The sequence below is a fragment of the Manis pentadactyla genome, chromosome 15, assembly GCF_030020395.1.
Source record: "Manis pentadactyla isolate mManPen7 chromosome 15, mManPen7.hap1, whole genome shotgun sequence".
NCBI lineage: Eukaryota > Metazoa > Chordata > Mammalia > Pholidota > Manidae > Manis > Manis pentadactyla.
In genome coordinates, this window is record NC_080033.1 from 19,931,580 (window position 1) to 19,949,932 (window position 18,353).

An 18,353-nucleotide genomic window follows, 5' to 3' on the forward strand; every position below is an offset into this window, starting at 1 on the left:
ACTATTTCTTCTAGTTTGTTGAAGAATGTTGCTGGTATTTTGATAGGGATTGCATCAAATCTGTATATTGCTTTGGGCAGGATGGCCATTTTGATGATATTAATTCTTCCTAGCCACGAGCATGGGATGAGTTTCCATTCGTTCGTGTTCCCTTTAATTTCTCTTAAGAGTGACTTGTAGTTTTCAGGATATAGGTCTTTCACTTCTTTGGTTAGGCTTTTTCCTAGGTATTTTATTCTTTTTGATGCAATTGTGAATGGAATTGTTTTCCTGATTTCTCTTTCTATTGGTTCATTGTTAGTGTATAGGAAAGCCACAGATTTCTCTGTGTTAACTTTGTATCCTGCAACTTTGCTGTATTCTGATATCAGTTCTAGTAGTTTTGGAGTGGAGTCTTGAGGGATTTTTACGTACAATATCATGTCATCTGCAAATAGTGACAGTTTAACTTCTTCTTTACAAATCTGGATTCCTTGTATTTCTTTGTTTTGCCTGATTGCCATGGCTAGGACCTCCAGTCCTATGTTAAATAACAGTGGAGAGAGTGGGCATCCCTGTCTTGTTCCCTATCTCAGAGGAAAAGCTTTCAGCCTCTCACTGTTCAGTATGATGTTGGCTGTGGGTTTATCATACATGGTCTTTATTATGTTGAGGTACTTGCCCTCTATTCCCATTTTGCTCAGAGTTTTTATCATGAATGGATGTTGAATTTTGTCAAATCCTTTTTCAGCATCTGTGGAGATGATCATGTGGTTTTTATCTTTCTTTTTGTTGATGTGGTGGATGATGTTGATGGATTTTCGAATGTTGTTCCATCCTTGCATCCCTGGGATGAATCCCACTTGGTCATGGTGTATGATTCTTTTGATATACTTTTGATTTTAGTTTGCTAATATTTTATTAAGTATTTTTGCATCTACATTCATCAGGGATATTGGTCTGTAATTTTCTTTTTTGGTGGGGTCCTTGCCTGGTTTTGGTATTAGGGTGATGTTGGTTGGCTTCATAGAATGAGTTTGGGAGTATTACCTCCTCTTCTATTTTTTGGAAAACTTTAAGGAGAATGGGTATTATGTCTTCTCTGTGTGTCTGATAAAATTCCGAGGTAAATCCGTCCGACCCGGGTGTTTTGTTCTTGGGTAGTTTTTGATTACCGTTTCAATTTCTTTGCTCGTAATTGGTTTGTTTAACTTTTGTGTTTCTTCCTTGGTCAGTCTTGGAAGGTTGTATATTTCTAGGAAGTTGTCCATTTCTTCTAAGTTTTCCAGCTTGTTGGCATATAGGTTTTCATAGTAGTCTTTAATAATTCTTTGTATTTCTGTGGAGTCTGTCGTGATTTTTCCGTTCTCATTTCTGATTCTGTTGATTTGTGTTGATTCTCTTTCTCTTAATAAGTTTGGCTAGAGGCTTATCTATTTTGTTTATTTTCTCAAAGAACCAGCTCTTGGTTTCATTGATTTTTGCTATTGTTTTATTCTTCTCAGTTTTGTTTATTTCTTCTCTGATCTTTATTATGACCCTCCTTCTGCTGACTTTAGGCCTCATTTGTTCTTTTTTTTTTTCCACACTCATTATCATTAGTTTATTACCTTTTCTTTATACGTTTCCATATTTATTCCTTCATTTCACAGGTATTTATTAAGCATTTACTGTGTTCCAGGCCTTGTGCTAGGAGTTCAGAATCCAGCAATGTACAAACACAGGTTAAGTAACGCCTAGAGGCGATCTTAAATAATTACACAAATAATTGGAATTATCTTAAGGGCCTAAGTTTTTACAAAGCAGAACTCAAACACACAAACACAAAAGCCAAGCAATTTCCGATAAATAAATTTTAAGGTTACGCACGGAGACTCATACAAACAATGAGATCAATTAGTAGTAATTTTGGAAAGGACTCCAATACCGGAACTAGGCAGGCAGTAGACGGGAATGGAAGGTGGGGTGGCAGAGGAAGGAGTTAGCAGCCCCTTCTCGAATTACCCACTGGGGGGGCGCCCCGTTGGCGGGTAGGCGCTAGCTAGGCCTGCCACGCGTTGGATCCCACGCCAGTGTTGGCTGGCTGGGACGCCGCGGACTCAGCTCCAGCGCACGCGCTGGAGTCCAGACCTGCGTGGCAGCTGCAGGAGCCGGGACGGCCACCGGGGAGCGTCCCCGTGAGCGCCCGCCCTGCCGCAGCCCCGCCCCCGCCGCCGGCTCCAGCCCAGCCCAGCTCCGCTCCGTTGCGTCCCGGACCCAACGCCTGCACGCCCTGCGCTGCCGCTGCTCCAGCTCGCTGAAGGGCTCCAGCTCTCGCGCCCCTGGCACGCGCCCCAACGCCCCGAGATCGTTCCAGCGGCCCCGTGCGCCCCCCGCGCTGTGCTTGCCGCTCCCCAGCACCCTGTGGGTGCCCGCCCGCTCTGCACCCTGGAGCACCGGGCCGCGAGCCTCTGCCAACTTCTCTGGATCCTCGCGGCCGTGGGCGGCGGCTGCAACACTTTTCCGCCCGAGGGAGGTAGGTGCGGGCCTCGGTTGGCCAGCTGGCGGGTCCGGGATCAGGCGCTGCAGGCCTACGCGCCCCAGGGCGGCCGGCGCCCCCCGTGCGCTGGGCCTGGGGCTTGGAAGTGGGGCCGGAGGCAGCGCGGAAATAGTGTGGGAGACGCTTCTTCTCTGGTTTAAACTCTTCGGTGCTCAATGGTGGTTTCTGTGAAATTGGGAAATCGTGTAGATTGACGGCAGTGTCGGTCAGAAAAACACTTGGCACGTAGTGGACTGGGAGAGTCAGTTTGGGGGCCTCGGCCTGGGGCGCCCCAGGGGCTCGCAGAGGATGGGGTCGTCATTGTCTGATTTTCCCCTGCAGGGCCTGGAGCCGCACCCCCACTCCGGGCCCCTAAACAAGAGGTCCGAATTCTCGGAAACTCGAGGACAGTGTAGACACGCCCTTGCTTCATTGTCGGCTGCGGGAGTCGGGGTGTTGGCAGGCTCGGTTGACAAGTGCGCCAAGGGGCCAGCATTAATGTGCGGCGCGGGGGCGTCTGTTTCTGCTTTGTTTGTTTGTTCATGTGTTTTGTTTTTTAGATTCCACATGTAAGTGAAATCATATGGTATTTGTCTCTGTCCGGCTGGCTTCATTTAGCATAATACCCTCTAGGTCCATCATGTCACAGATGGCATGTTTTCTTTCTCTTTTATGCCTGAGTAATATTGCTTTTTGCAAATTGGTGCCACTGTTGTGTTTCTGAGTTTCAAAAGTAACATGTTAAGTAAATTATTTATATGCATTATTATTTTGGGGAATCATATGGCTTCGAATTTTTTTTAATTGAATATTTCAACTTTAAAAAATGTAAAGAAAAAAAGAAAAGGAAATAATTTGAATATTTCAACTTTAAAAAATGTAAAAAAAAAAAAAGAGAGAAAAAGAAAAGGAAATTGAATTAATTTTTGTGACTATGTAACAAAAGGTCTGTGCTTAGGAAAACAAGACCAGAAGGTTAATAGAACAAAAAGCCCAGCCTAAGTAATGCTACTGAAAAGTTTTAGTTGAAGGCTGTGGTAACCAATCTGTTCTTTGATTACAACTAATAAAGAGTTTTTAAAGGCAGAATTGCCTGGACTTCATCTTAACCTTTTGAATTAGTATCCCTGTGGACAATGTCTGGTGATCTGTGTTTTTAGAAAGTTTCCAAGGGGCTTGTAGTTCGTGGTTTTGCATTGGAGACCTGTCCTCTAAAGAATACAGTACAGCATCTGTTCATTTCTTGAGAATGCTCGGACTTGTAGAGTTTCCTTAGTACAGCTAAAACTTAACATGTCCTTCCCTTTTATTAAGGATGGCTGCAGGAAATAGCAATATATAGAGCATTTCTGAATATTTTGCAAAATTATTGTTAAGGAGAATATCAAGTGATATGCATAAGCCTGATACATGGAATGAAGATTCATGTGCTTCAGATATTTTTTTGAACCTAACTTGAAAGGTGAAGGTCAGTGTGAATGAAGGCCATCACACTTAGAGTTCTGGCATTTTTATTTCAAAATTCCCATGAATTTATGTGTGTGATAACAGTGTTAATTTTTTATATATGACTATTTTAAATACATCAAAATCTTTGTACTCCTGCTTTTCCCTTCATTTACAAAAATATATTAGAGACCAGAAAAACCAGTGTGGTCTGAACCCTCTCAACCTTGAATGATCTTAGCTAATAAATATCTTTAAAATTTAAAGGGAAAATTTAAAAGAGAGCATAATGCTGATCCAAGTTTAAAAACTGGTAACAACAGGGACTCAGCTTATGTTTTCTTCCTCCCTGATTTATACCACTGACCCAGCAAACGGTCTACAGGGCAGAGATTCCGCCAGATCAGGGAACCATGGGGTGGATATGCATCTGCTTGTGGCCTGCTTTGCTCTCCCTGAAGTTCAGTGGTCACCTGTGTTGAGTGAGCAGTTCAATCAGAGGCCAGGGATGTGTGCCTTCTATATACTGAGCGTAATGGGGAGGCTACTGGCATGCAGGGCCCCAATTTTGAGTGGCCGCTGTGCCATAGTTGCGTACTTCTGAGCTCTATGTTGCTTCATAGCTGGGCCCAGAATGGTTCTGATGAAGCCTACCCAAGGAGGTGACTCATCATGCCATCATGTTGCCTTGTCTCTTGGCTTCTCGATCTTCACTGTTTGGGTGTTTGATCTCTGTGTGTATGTGTCCACGACAGCAGACACATAGACTTGTTCATCAGTGACTGTCCAGTGCCTTCAACCAGGCTTGGCTCAGAATAAGTGCTCAAAAATGATTGCTTACATAAAGGAATGAATGCAGGAGCTTCTCTAAATTGTAAAATTAAATAAACTGAAAATTTCTAACAGTTTTTTTGTTGTTTCATTTAAAAAGCCTCTTCAAGAAGACAGTTTATTGAAACACATCAACCTATTTATTTTCTGTAAAGTAAGCTGTACCAAGACACATTCCTTAGTTATTTTTTGCATTTAACTCTTGCTAGTCAATCAGTGATCTTCACTGTGTATAGAACGTTATACTGGGCACTTGGAGTAATAAAATATTTAGCAGACATAGCTTATAAGGAAATTTTAAAAGCCATTTACTTAACTGCATATTTCCTGGGGGAAGTAAATTTTATAAAATGTTAGAATCTTTATAAAAATAAACTACCATACAAGTGTATATTTATAGATAATATATAGGGAGATAATTATGTCCCTAAAGGTTGAAACTGGTTAAAAATTATGATTACCCAAATCATAGGAGAATAAATAATTTTCAGTGTGAAAGATTGAATACAATGCAAAAAAAAAAATGCAAGGTAAACCAGGAAAGTTCCTGTTTCATCCCACCTCCTTTTTACTCATCACTTACCCTGATGCAACCACAGAAACACAGTTAACAGCTTGGAAGCATTTCATGCATTACATTTCCTAGGCACTTACATTTCCACATACATGGTGATAGTGCACATCTTTTTTCACCCAGCAGTTTGCCTTGGAGATCTTTCAAAGTTAGTACAAAATAGATTTATACCATTCTGTAAGGCTAAGTTATTTGGCATTAACAGTTCGTTTGGTTGAACTAGTTTCACATTATGTAGATAGGCATATATGAACAATGTTTGGTGTTTTTCTAAGCTAATTTATTTTTCAATATTTCTTCATATTTTACCTTACTGGCAAGTGCTGAGATGACCTTATTTTGAGAATATTTAGCTTTTGAGATACATGGTGATATCAAATTTGCTTTATCTGTATTAAATGTCTTTAAATAGCAAGTGACACTTTTTAATTTATTCCCAATTTCTTAAGCTTCAAAATGAAGAATAGATCCTGTTTTTCCAATGAAACAGCAGAGTGAGCCTTACGTGCTGACTCATTTCTCTTTCCTCGTTTTGTACGCCTCTACTGCTCTGTGTCTCGTGCTATTTGCAAATTGAATATTGGACAAGGGCTAAAAAGGAAGGTAGTCCTTAGGTGATCACTGACATATTTACTGGAATTCTGTAAGACTCCCAAGGTTAATTGTTAAGAGAATTTTTTTTGGTTGTTGTTTGTCACTTGATTCTTTCGCCATGTCCCATTCAGCTAGTTGTTTGTTGTTTTACTAGAAAATTGAGCATTTAGAATTTGGACTGTGTATGTCTTTAAAGATATGCTTTTGTGTCCAGGAAACTTCTGCTTCAACAATACATTGCTACAGTATGTGTTCAGATCAAAAAACTCAATCAAAATTTGTAATTTCTTAAAGTATATAACAAATCTAACAAAGAATGACAGTCATGCTCTTTGGCTCTGAAATAGAGTTTTCTACTCTAAAAGTACATAAGCTGGGTGTTAACCGCCAGAGAACAAAAATATACTGAGCGCTGCTATTCCAAGCGAGAGGTTGGATCAGGAAGGTCACCCATCATAGTAACACAAGGGAAGGGAATGATGAACTCTCATTTACAAAACACAAGCATCACAATCCCACTAATCTAGATTTAGGTCCAGGCTAGAAAGTATTTTATGTGAAGAAATTATTAAATTTGCCCATTAGCCTGCTTTTGAGTCATAATAAGTTTCTTTAGCAGAAATGTCCTAAGAGTGAGAAAGGGATTCCTGCTCTGCCCCAGAGAGCACAGCAGCGATTAATTCCACCACCTGGAGCAAAAGAACTCAGAGCAGAAGATTGGCCTTCAACGTGACAATCCCAATTGAGAAAAACAGTTTCTCCAAATGTTCTTTAATGTATTCTTGTTTCTCATACTATATAAATTTTCTAGTCCCCATATTGTTCAAGCTTATGTGCTACCTATATTCTCTTTTATATCTAGGGTACTTTTTAACTCTTAACAAATATCAACTGGAGCCCTTCTCTTTGTTTCTAATTTACTATTACTTCATCTATTAGAAAGGGTACCTTTTAGTGATTTTGTGGTTCTATGTAAGTTTTATGTTAAGTAGCTTACTTCTGAAAAAAGAATATATATTTATAAGAACTACTCTCCTAGTCACTGAACAAAAGTTAATTTTTTATATGATTGTTTCATTTCTAACTTTAGATAGACTGTAATACTGGGAATTTAGTTTATTAGTTGTGAACAAAAACTTGAGATTATTTTGAGTGTCTCTGTATGGATGGGTGGTAGGAATCAAGAAAAGTTTCAAAAATTATTCTAGTTTTAGGTGGTGTTTAAGTCACTTGCAAACCAGCTTTTGTCCTCAGCAGTATAATAAAATTACCCTTTCTGAGATTACTGGTAAAAATTATAAGTTTAAAGCCAAAGATCATTTGTTGGTCTTCAAGCTCTTTTTCAACCTCTTTGACTTTACCGTCACATGTGCAGCCCCTCTGGTGTCTGTTTTGTACATTAACCATGATATGTGTGGTCACAAGTGACTAAAGACCCAATTCAAACTTGCTTTAGCAAAAAGAGAATATTTTGGCTCATGGAACTGGGAAGGATAGGGATATGCCCACTCTTGGGTCAAACTGAATTCCTAAACTGACAAGAGTTCTTGTCGTTTCCCCATCCCTCCTGTCAGCCTCCTTTTATTTATTCCAGGCTCTTTCTTTCCTAATACAAAGGGATGCTCTCCATTGGGCAGAGAGTAAGGCTGTTCGCAGCTTGAGTCATTAAAGTTTGTGAATCTTGGGGAAAGATCATTTCTCTTTTCCAGTAACTTGCTATGAATTTCTGGGAAGGACTCTCCTCAGAACCAGCTCTGGCTACCGTGATGGCCGGGGCCAAGGCTCATGTCCGCCCCTGTGATCATAAGGCAGTTCACACTGACCAAAAGCCCCAACAGAACGCTGTGGAGTTGGTGCAGGAGAGGACGGTCCCTAAAGGATTCACCAGGGAGAAGATGGGGAGGGGTTGAGGAGACATTTCATTGCCCCCACATCCCCTTTAGCATCTCTGATTTCTTTTTTCCTAAGTACTGCATTTGTTCTCATCTTCTTTCCCCTGCCTCTCACTTAGTCATTCTCTAGCATTCTGTTCTTGTAAAGTCTACATTATTTTCCACAAATAGTTCATCTTAACAAGTTTCGCCTAGTGTATCTTTGCAGAAGCATTGTAAGTTTCTATCTTTACACATCAGTACCATCACTTTCTACTTATTGAGTGCGAGCATAGATGTGAGCTGTGCATTTACCTATCCTCAGGAAGCTATATACTCTAAAAGAAATACAGACATACAGTATGTATGGTAAGGTTAATTTTTCTCTGATTTCTTAAATCCTAATAAAATTGTTATGAACCACATTTTACCTTTTTCCAGCCCCCCTGAGACTTAAGTATGGAATGGACATTCTTACTAACAGTTAGCTAAGAACTGTAATTAATAGAACTGTTTTTCACATATGAGAAACACCAAATGCATATACCTACCCAGAAACATCTAGGGCAGCTCACCTTTGAAAGAGAAACCTTTGCAGTGTATTCTACATTATGATCCTGTTCCATCTCTTCATTCCAGCATTCTACTGAATCCAGCAACTTGAGTCCTCACTACTTTTTGAAAGGGCACAGTAGACAGGAAAACAAATTAGGAAGATGATAAGTTTGATGTTGAACATTATTTTCAATTTTGAGTTTGAAAAACATCCATCCAGAAATTGAAAATTGGAGTCTAGGGTCCAGGATAGATTTCTGCTAGAGATTGAAATATGGAACCATCTAATTAGTCAAATTCTACCAACGTTTAGCTGTGTGAATAAGCAAATAACTTAATTTCTCAGCATCCTGGTGCCCCTATCTTCCAAGTGGGCGGAGAATATATAACTATAAGGATTTTTGTGAGGATTATTAATTTCTGTAGGAAAACTTTGTTGCCCAATGCATATTAACTAGATAACCAGTGTTCTCAGTATCTTCATTGCCTTTACAGTTTGCTGGGTCTGTGTCAGCCTGATGGGAGTAAATGAAGTTGTCACAGAGTCTGATAGGAAGGGCTGCCGCGTGAGGCTCCCTTGATGACCGCATTCACTGGCTGTTGATCACTCTGTACCTCTCTTCTCATCTCCCTGGACTTTATTCTTTGTGATCCATTCCATCACTTTTATATCTTCAATCCCTCCACTGGTTAATACTGCCAAAGCATATCACTGGTATGATTTTGTTACTAATAGTATTGTGCATCACTTACATTTACTAAGTAACCACCCAGTGAGAAAATTGAGTCAGTCCTATTGAGTAGCTGACCCACGGTGCACAGAGTAAGTGACACAGTCAGAACTGGAACCAAGACAGTCTGAAGTAAAATCCCTCAGGCTTCACCACTTCCTCAAACTTCTCTTTATAGGGGAAATAGTTGTACTAACTCCTCTTTGTTCAAGTTCTGCCCATCTGATAATTATTCCCAATCTCAGATCTTCAGGAAAACATTTACTGAACCCAGTGGCCATTGATGGTCTTCTCTAAACCTCAGTGTTCACACACATCTTGCCCAAGAAGGTATGATTCAGAAAAGAGTGCTGCATATGATACTGTGATTGGTGAGAATAGTAGGATTGTCAGAGTTTGGGAAGGTGGAGAGAAAGAAAAGAATCTGTTTGCAGAGAGATGACGTGAGCCCGAGAACCACTCAGGAATGAGCGTAGACGGTCAGAGCAATGGGGAGGCCCCTCCTGGGATAGAGAAGAGTGAGGTAAAGATGAATAAGGAGAGTGAGCACAGAGGCTTAATGACAGATTGAAAGCTTTGAACTTGACCTTACAGGAAGTGGCTGAACAGAAAATTTTAGAAAAGAGGCTAATAAAAATTCAAGGTTACAAGAAGACTTAATCTGTGACTGATATCTGTAATATATTGAAAGACAGAAAAACCAGACTAGGAAAACTACTAGAGAAGCTGGGGTAGCTATCCGCATGTAGGACATACGCAGGCCGAGTGAGTGGAGGGTGACGGTGCTGGGAAGCGCGCGCAGGAAGCCGCGCTGACTCACAGAGCACCTGCAGGAAGGCGCGAAGGAGCCTGGGGAGTCCCAGTGTAAAGTCAGGGTAAGTGGGGAATAGACCAAACCACACGCACTGAGGCTGGGCAGATCTTTGCCCTGCTTGGAATTATTCTTCTTTTTAGTTGGAGTCAACAGCTAAGGAGCTTTGTATTATTATGTCCCTCCTGCCTTAGCTTCTTACTGAGATGTGGATCTACTTAGTAATAAGAATTGTGACTTTGTCAGTTTTTGAACTGATACCATCCTTGCCCGGAATCCTTTTTGACGACAGACTTACTATGAGGTGATCTTGGAATTACTTTACTTTGCATTCCTCCAGCCCTCACTGCTCCTCCTTGGCTGTTCAGTGAGGGAAAAGAAAATGGGGAGAAAGAATTGTGAAGTTGCACGAATTATACGATTTCACTTATTTTCAGATGTTTCATCCAGTAAAATAAGCTCTGTGTTCAGGATGCCACCCTAACTTGGGAAAGCAGGAGCCCTACTTTGATTTAGAACATCTCCCCCACTGCCCCAGGCAGAAGTAGTTGATTCTCCTTATTTTCTTCTATTATTTATTAAAGTGTGGCTTTTACCACATCCTGTCTGGGTTCGGTACACGGCAGCAGCAACTACCACTGGATTTTAAGTCCTCAGGGGCAGTGTTTGCACTTGGGAGCCAGATTTTCAAGGTGGTGTTACCATTTTTTTTTTTTAAAGAAGAAAATGGAGAAAAGGAGGAAAAGGAGAAAAAGGAGAAAAAGGGCTTGGTTGTAGGGAGATGTCATTGGTATAAGTATACATAGAAACAAGAAGAGAAGGCTTGAATAATAGAGGTGCACATGTTTATACATCCGACACACACATACACTCACGGTGCTGGCTATTAAAAGCCTGACAAATTATTTACTATTCAAGTTTCATTTAAAAAGTGTGTCAGTACATCCGTGGTGTTGACCAAGAGCAGTAAGACTCCCTTTTTGTTGCTCCTTTGCTAGTAGTAGACATAAGCAGATTCCTCCTTGACAGCCTGGTGTCTTTCCATAGAATGAAGCTGATTGTGCCGTGATAAATCACTTCCTGTAGGGTTGATGACTGAGCCAAGAGGGAATGACAATAAGGTTGGAGATGAATTATTGGGGGATGAAACAGTGCTCTTTCTTAGCCACCCAGTTCTATTTGTGGATGTTTCTGAGACACCTCAATGTTTTCTTTGTATATAGATTTTATTTTGCATCGTTTCTCTCTCTTGTGACCCTTTATGAGCCCTTATGGTTAGTAACCACAATTAAGTAACTTAGTGCAGAATCATATCTTATTTATTTTGAAATTTCTTGTATCTAGCTTAATCCCCAGAATATAGCAGGTAGCTTTATGTATTTAATAAATTGAATTTAATGAATGAAAGCTTTCTATATTAAATGTTTTATGATGTACATATATTTAATTTATGTCCTATCAAAAGTTTATTTTCTGTTTCTTTTTCCTTTTTATTGTTTTTGATCAACATTTACTGACTGAGCACATTCATCCAATCCTGAAGTAAGTTTTAGGAAATCTTAAAAAATGCCTGAAAGAAATACAAGGAAACGTGGTTCCTACTCTCAAGAAACAAACTCTATTGTCACATAATGTCAACTCTACTCAATTCTTATTTGCCTACTGGGTGTCTACTCTCAAAGGCTATTTATCTAGATCTAGTTTTTCAGAATTTTATTCTCTATAAAGAGCAGAAACTTAACTATTTTTGTAGGAATTGAACTATTTGCCTCCACCCTTCATTTCTGCTTTCATTCTTCATTCATTTACTTCTATTAAAAAAAAAGAAATTAAATGAAATCTTAAGTGCTAAGATGACAAGTGAAATGATGAAAATTCAGAGGAAGCAATGGAGTGTGTGACAGTCCATAATACCTAGCTAAGGTGTGAATTAGTTAATCTAGTTAAGGTGAGAATATTTATTTTATGGGTCTATATTGCCTCCATGCCTCAAATTGTATAATGGCTTGAAAGAAAAATTGAGGTTATCTATTTTGTCATCGTTTAATAAATACTCCATAGCATTTAAGATGGTACTACTATATGAATTTTACCACTGAAAAGAACTTAGGAGCTAACTGATTCTGGTCAGGTAGTTTAACAGATGAGGGTACACTGGCACGGGTCCCAGTGACGGGCTTGCAAGGTAAAGGCAGAACTTTGGACAGAACCCCATATCCATACTCATCCAATCCAAGGATCTTTGTCATACACTATGTTTCTGGAAAGTACCGTGTAATTTATTTTACTATTCCATTTCATATACCACATATATCTTTATTGTCATAGTAATTCTAACACTACTTGTATATATAAGGCTTTGTCCACATTAACACTAGATGAGGTTACCAAAAGGAACAGCATTTCAAGGTGTTCATCTCTTTAGAAAGTATTCAGAGTGCCTATAAGGGCCAGGCACCTTGCAAGATGCAGGAAATACCTTAGCTGTAAGATAGACTTGCCTCTTCCCTCTAGGAGTTGAATGGCTTTTGCAGTGTTTCTCAAACTGTTTTTTAAAACTCTCCATTTCCATGGAAGCGCATCATGGATTAGGCCAAACACAGAAGTTTCCACAAACCAATAAAAAATTTTAAAATAACCTGTTCCCTGATACTATCTATACTGCACATGGTGCTGGGGAGTACTTCACTTGAACAAAGAATTCTAAACCTACTCCAGTGGAATCAACTAGCTTATAGAAAAGAGAATAAACTATAGTTCACATAAAAAAAGACTATATCTACATATATCCATAATAGTAGACACTATTTTTTTATTGAAGGGTAGTTGACACACAGTATTACATTACATTAGTTTCAGGTGTACAACACAGTGATTCAACATTTATATACATGATAATTCTAGGTACCAGCTATCACCATACCAAGTTGTTACAATATTTTGACTATATTCCTTATGCTATACATTACATCCCGGTTACTTATTTATTTTACAATTGGAAGTCTGTTTATATATATATATATTTTTTTTTTGTGAGGGATCTCTCATATTTATTGATCAAATAGTTGTTAACAACAATAAATTTCTGTATAGGGGGGTCAATACTCAATGCACAATCATTAATCCACCCCAAGCCTAATTTTCATCAGTCTCCAATCTTCTGATGCATAACGAACAAGTTCTTACATGGAGTACAAATTCTTACATAGTGAATAAGTTACATGGTGAACAGAGTAGACACTATTTTTTTTTAATGTGTCCCTATTTTCTCTGTTTTTCTTATTGAAGTATAATTGACATATATTAGTTTCAGGTGTACAACATGGCTCAGTATTTGTGTATATTGCTAAGTGATCACCACAATAATTCTAGTTACTATCCATCACCATATACAATATTTTTCTTGTGATGAGAACTTTTAAGATCTATCCTTAGCAACTTTCAAATATGCAATACAGTATTATAAACTATAGTCACCATGCTGTATATTTATATTTCCATGACTTAATAATTAGAAGTTTGTACCTTTTGATCCCCTTCACTTATCTCACCTATGCTTGATACCCACCCATGTCAGTCACCAATCCGTTCTCTGTATCTGAATTGGGTTTTTTGTTTGTTTATTTTGCTTTTTAGATTCCACATGTAGGTGAGATCATACTCTATGTGTCACCCATTCCCAGTATGACTTATTTCACTTAGCATAATACTGGCAAGGTCCATCCATGTTGTGCAATGAGAGGATTTCCTTTTTTCATGGCTAAATAATACTCATCTGTGCATGTGTATCACACTTTCTTTATCCATTCCTCCGTCAGTGGACACTTAGGTTGTTTCCATATCTTAGCTATTATAAATAATGCTGTAATCAACCTGAAGGTGTATATATATTTTTGAATTCCATTTTTGTTTTTTTGGATAAATACTGGAAGTGGAACTGCTGGATTGTATGATAGCTCTATTTTCAATTTTTTGAGCAACCTCCATACTGTTTTAAATAATGGCTGTTACCAATTACATTTCCACCAAGAGTGCACAAGGTTTCTTTTTTCTCTGCATCCTTTATTATTTTCTTGTCTTTTTGGAAATAGCCAGTCTAACAAGTGTGAGGGGATACCTCACGGTGGTTTTGCTTTGCATTTGCCTGGTGATAGTGATGTTGAGCACATTCTCGTGGACCTGATGGCCATTTGTATATCTTTGGAAAAATGTCTATTTAGATCTTCTGCCTATTTTTTAGTTAGATCATTTGTTTTTTGCTATTGAATTGAATGAGTTTTTATATATTTTGCATATTAGTCTCTAATCAGTTATAACTTGCAAATATTTTCCCCCATTTGGCAGGTTGTTTTTTCAATTTGCTGATGTTCCCTTTTTGGGCAGAAGCTTTTTAGTTTAATGTCTCATTTTTTATTTTTATTTTTGCTTTTATTGTCAAATCCAAAAAATTATCACCAGATGGATGTCAAAGAGCTTATCCACTAGGAACTTTGTTCTAGGAGGTTTATGGTTTTAAATCTAACATTAATCTTTAATCGTTTTGAGTTAATTTTTCCGCATGGCATTAGATAGTGGTAGTTTCATTCTTTTGCACGTGGCTGTCCAGTTTTCCCGCGACCATTTACTGAAGAGTCTGTCTTTTCTCCCTCGTATATTCTTGGCTTCCTTGTCATAAATTAATTGACTGCATATGTGTGGGGTTATTTCTGGGCTATTTTCCATCGAATGGCTTGTCTGTTTTTATGCTAATACAATCCCATGTTGATTTTTATAGCTTTGCAGTATAGTTTAAAATCAAAGCCTGTGATGCCTCCAGCTTTGTTCTTCTTAAGTTTGCTTGCTTTGGGTCTTTGGGGTCTTTCGTTGTTCCATACAAATTTTAGGATTCTTTGCTCTACTTCTGTGAAAAATGCCATCAGCAGTTTGATAGGGATTGTGTTGAATTGGTAGTTTGGTTAGAGCACAATGGACTTTTTAACTACGAATTCTCCCAATCCCTAAGCAGAGAATATCTTTCCATTTACTTAAGTTTGCAAACATCAGTGCCATATAGTTTTCAGTATACTGTTTTTTCACCTTCTTGGTTAATTTATATATAGGTGTTTTATTCTTTCTGATGGAGTTGTAAATGGAATTGTTTTCTTAATTTCTTTTTCTAATAGATCATTATTAGTCTATGGAAATGCACCTGATGTTTTTATATGTAGATTTTTGTATCCCTGGAAATTTACTGAACTTATTGATTAGTTCTAACCACTTTTTGGTGGAGTCTTCAGGATTGTCTACATATAATCTGTTATCTGCAAATTGTGGCCGTTTTACTTATTCCTTTCTGGTTTTTGAGGCCTTTTCTTTCTTTTTTTCTTGTCTGATTTCTTGAGCTGGGACTTCTAATACTACGTTGAGTCAAGGTGGAGAGAGTCGGTATCCTTGTTAATTTCTGTCTCTACTTTTAATATTCATTCTGATGTATATTTTTGATCATTTTGATTCTAATCTGATCATCTTGTTGAAAGAAAAGCTACTTCCCTGTAAGTGTAAACTTTTACACTTAAGAGAATGCTTTCCTGTGAATGTTGTGACAGTTTTGTTGTGCAGTTGATTCAGTTATTTATATTTGCTTAAATAAACATTTGCCACTAGGCATTTTCTATTAATAATAAAAGTGCCTATTCCTGAACACAGGGGTTATAGGCTGAAGCAACATTACCTAGATGATGAAGTGACTGGTACACTGTATAAACAGTTGGAATCTCCTGAGTAAATGTCTCAGATACCGTGTTCATGTTAGCACACTTACTGAATTGAGATCTGTCCCTTTGTTTTTGTGCTATTCTGAAATTTGATTTAATTATGCTAATGGGTCATAAAATGCTCTAGTTTTCTAGAGTTCTTGAATTTCTCAGCTATGTAAAGTCATGCGACTTGGATGTACACTATCCAAGGTGTCAAAATTACACAGAAACTCACATATTTTACTGCTTTTAATTTCTCAACAACCAGTTGATCTTCAAAGATGATTCACCAGGAAACCAGAGGGTATGTTGGGTTTGTTCACATTATGAGATTAGGTCATTTCTGGATTCTTTTAGCTAAATGAAAAAATAACTATAATGCCATGTGATTTGTTAAATGGCTATAAATTTAATTTCATATACATCTTGCAGAATTAGGAGACTTTGAGAATTTATCCAAACTTCTGCATCTATTACAAGGCCTTTAAAAATAAGAGCTATGCAATGAGCACGATGAAAATATGTTCATTACAACTAAAGATGCTAATTCTTTTACCTGTATAGGCTGCATTCTTCGGGGTATATCAGCAGGAAGGACCTTGTTTATTTTAAAAACCCTTTTAAATTTGGTCATGTAGTCCTCTGGAAACATGGCTTTTCTATTAATTTCTACTACAAAATTTAGAAATAGCATTTAATGAATGGTAGACTAGTAAGTAATGGGGTTAAGTAAATAGCTTCTGAATATTATAACTATATTTTTCTAAAGATTTTGCTATGCATTCAGTATGATGAACTCATATAATGAAGATGTATTCTGTCAATATGCATTCACAGCATACATGGATAATGGTTCCAAAGAAACTGTTTTAAGATATGCTCTGAATATGTATGAAGAACAATAGACACAGGTTATGGGTTCAACAAATAGTAAGGGCCCAAAAGCAGAAGAAATGGCTTTATTAATCCTTATTCACTGAAAATACTTAAGAAACAAAAAAGAAACACACCATGTTATAAGTCTATATATACACCACAATTTTAGCAAGTCTTTATGAGCCCATTGATACTGCACAGTAATGTATTTTGTTACAGGATATTAGCTAGTCCATAAACATAGAGAATGGTTTAGATTATTAATGTAACTTACATTTTAATAAGATGAAATATTTAGAAGATTTTTGCACCAGTGATCTGTTGATCAAATCACAGGCTCGGTGGATTGCTTCTCTTTTGTGGGAACTCCTAAGAGACTCCTAATCCCACAGATGACAACTATCAGTTTTGGAGAAAATACATAAAACAATTACCTGAAGGCTATGGATAAAGACAACGAAAAAAGGGTGAGGAATTTTGGAAGGGAGTCAATACTTGAATGAAGGAAATGACGTGGTTTGAGTTACCAGTTTTTGCAAGTTTTGGACTAAAGACAAAACATTGAGGTCCAGTAGAAAACTTGTGGTCTTTCTGGTTTAACAAATCAGAAGACAACTCAAGGCATTACTGCTGTAGGAAGATGACAAGTAACCCTGAAAATTGAAGAACCAGAGAAGGAGGAGCCCAAGCTCTGTGGATAAATTCTATACAAGTCTCTAAATCATGCATAAGGACCAAAAAAAAAAAAAATGAACTGAGATTTGAGATGCAGTGGGTGAGGCAGACTTTTCAGTTTGAAAATCAAATCGAGTTAATTACCTGTCAAGTCAGAAATACCAACACTCTACAAAGGAATAAAAAAGAAACCAGAGTCTCCACAACATAACACTCAACACTATCCAGGACACAATCCAAAATTACTGTTACACAAAGAACCAGGAAAACGTGACGCATTCTCAAAGAAACAGGTAATCATCAGAGGCTATAATCATTTCATTGCTAACAAATTATCACAAATTTAGCCACATAAACTACATAGATTTATTATTTTGCAGTTCCCTTGGGGCAGGATATCAGGCACAGCCTGGGGAAATCCTGTGCTCAAGCATTTAAAGGGTCCAGTCAAGGTGTCTTCTGGGCTGAGCTCTCACATGGAGACTCTGCTAGGGAAGAATTTGCTTCCCAACTCACTCATGTTGTTGGCAGAGTTCATTTCTTCATATGACTAAGGACCCAGCATGTTAATGGTTGTCAACAGGAGGCCATCTTCAGATATTAATGCCTTCCAATAGTTCCTAGAGGCAACCTGCCATTCCTTGACACATGGGATTATCCACTGTGGCTTCTTACTTCAAGAATTGATCAAATTAAAAGAAAAATAGATAATAACTCTACAATCACAGTAGAGTATTAGGTCTGGGATTTGAGTGTACTCTACAAGACAATAAATTAGCTAATTTCTGTTTCATAGATGTTAGCTGAAAATACAAGACTTGTGAGTCAGAAAAAGAGTTTATTTTTCACCACAAGCATAAATATCAACATCCTTGCATCAGTTCCCCTTGGTGCTGAGTACCCTGAGGGGAATCAGACAGGTGTGCAGTGCAGGTGAGGAATCTACTGCTTTTATAACAAGCAGTAAGTGTGCTGTATCCCTGGGGTTTGTGGGGTGGTATGTCCTCTCTTAAGGTCACCAGTGACATTAAAAACTCTAAGAAATGGCTCAGATAAAAAGAAGTCAGAGTCCTACAGTCCTGGCACACCTAACAAAATATGCATGAATATAAGGTCCAGTGAAAACTGTATCTCACAAAAAAATAGTAACACCACAC

General features: G+C 38.2%; 1 protein-coding gene and 1 long non-coding RNA gene across 2 annotated transcripts in view; both read left to right on the top strand.

Annotated features, from left to right (window-relative positions):
* The first annotated feature begins 1,932 nt into the window (after positions 1-1,932).
* The window catches only part of LOC130680964 (epithelial discoidin domain-containing receptor 1-like), a 121,843-nt gene continuing 105,422 nt past the window's right edge, over positions 1,933-18,353 (top strand). The window contains 2 exon segments of the mRNA XM_057492857.1: positions 1,933-1,939; positions 2,162-2,494. Of these exon segments, the coding sequence (XP_057348840.1) occupies positions 1,933-1,939; positions 2,162-2,494 (340 nt within the window).
* On the top strand, positions 8,578-17,456 carry LOC130680996 (uncharacterized). Its single transcript, XR_008994027.1, has 3 exons — positions 8,578-9,057; positions 10,958-11,031; positions 16,858-17,456. It is a non-coding gene; the product is annotated as an uncharacterized LOC130680996 (long non-coding RNA).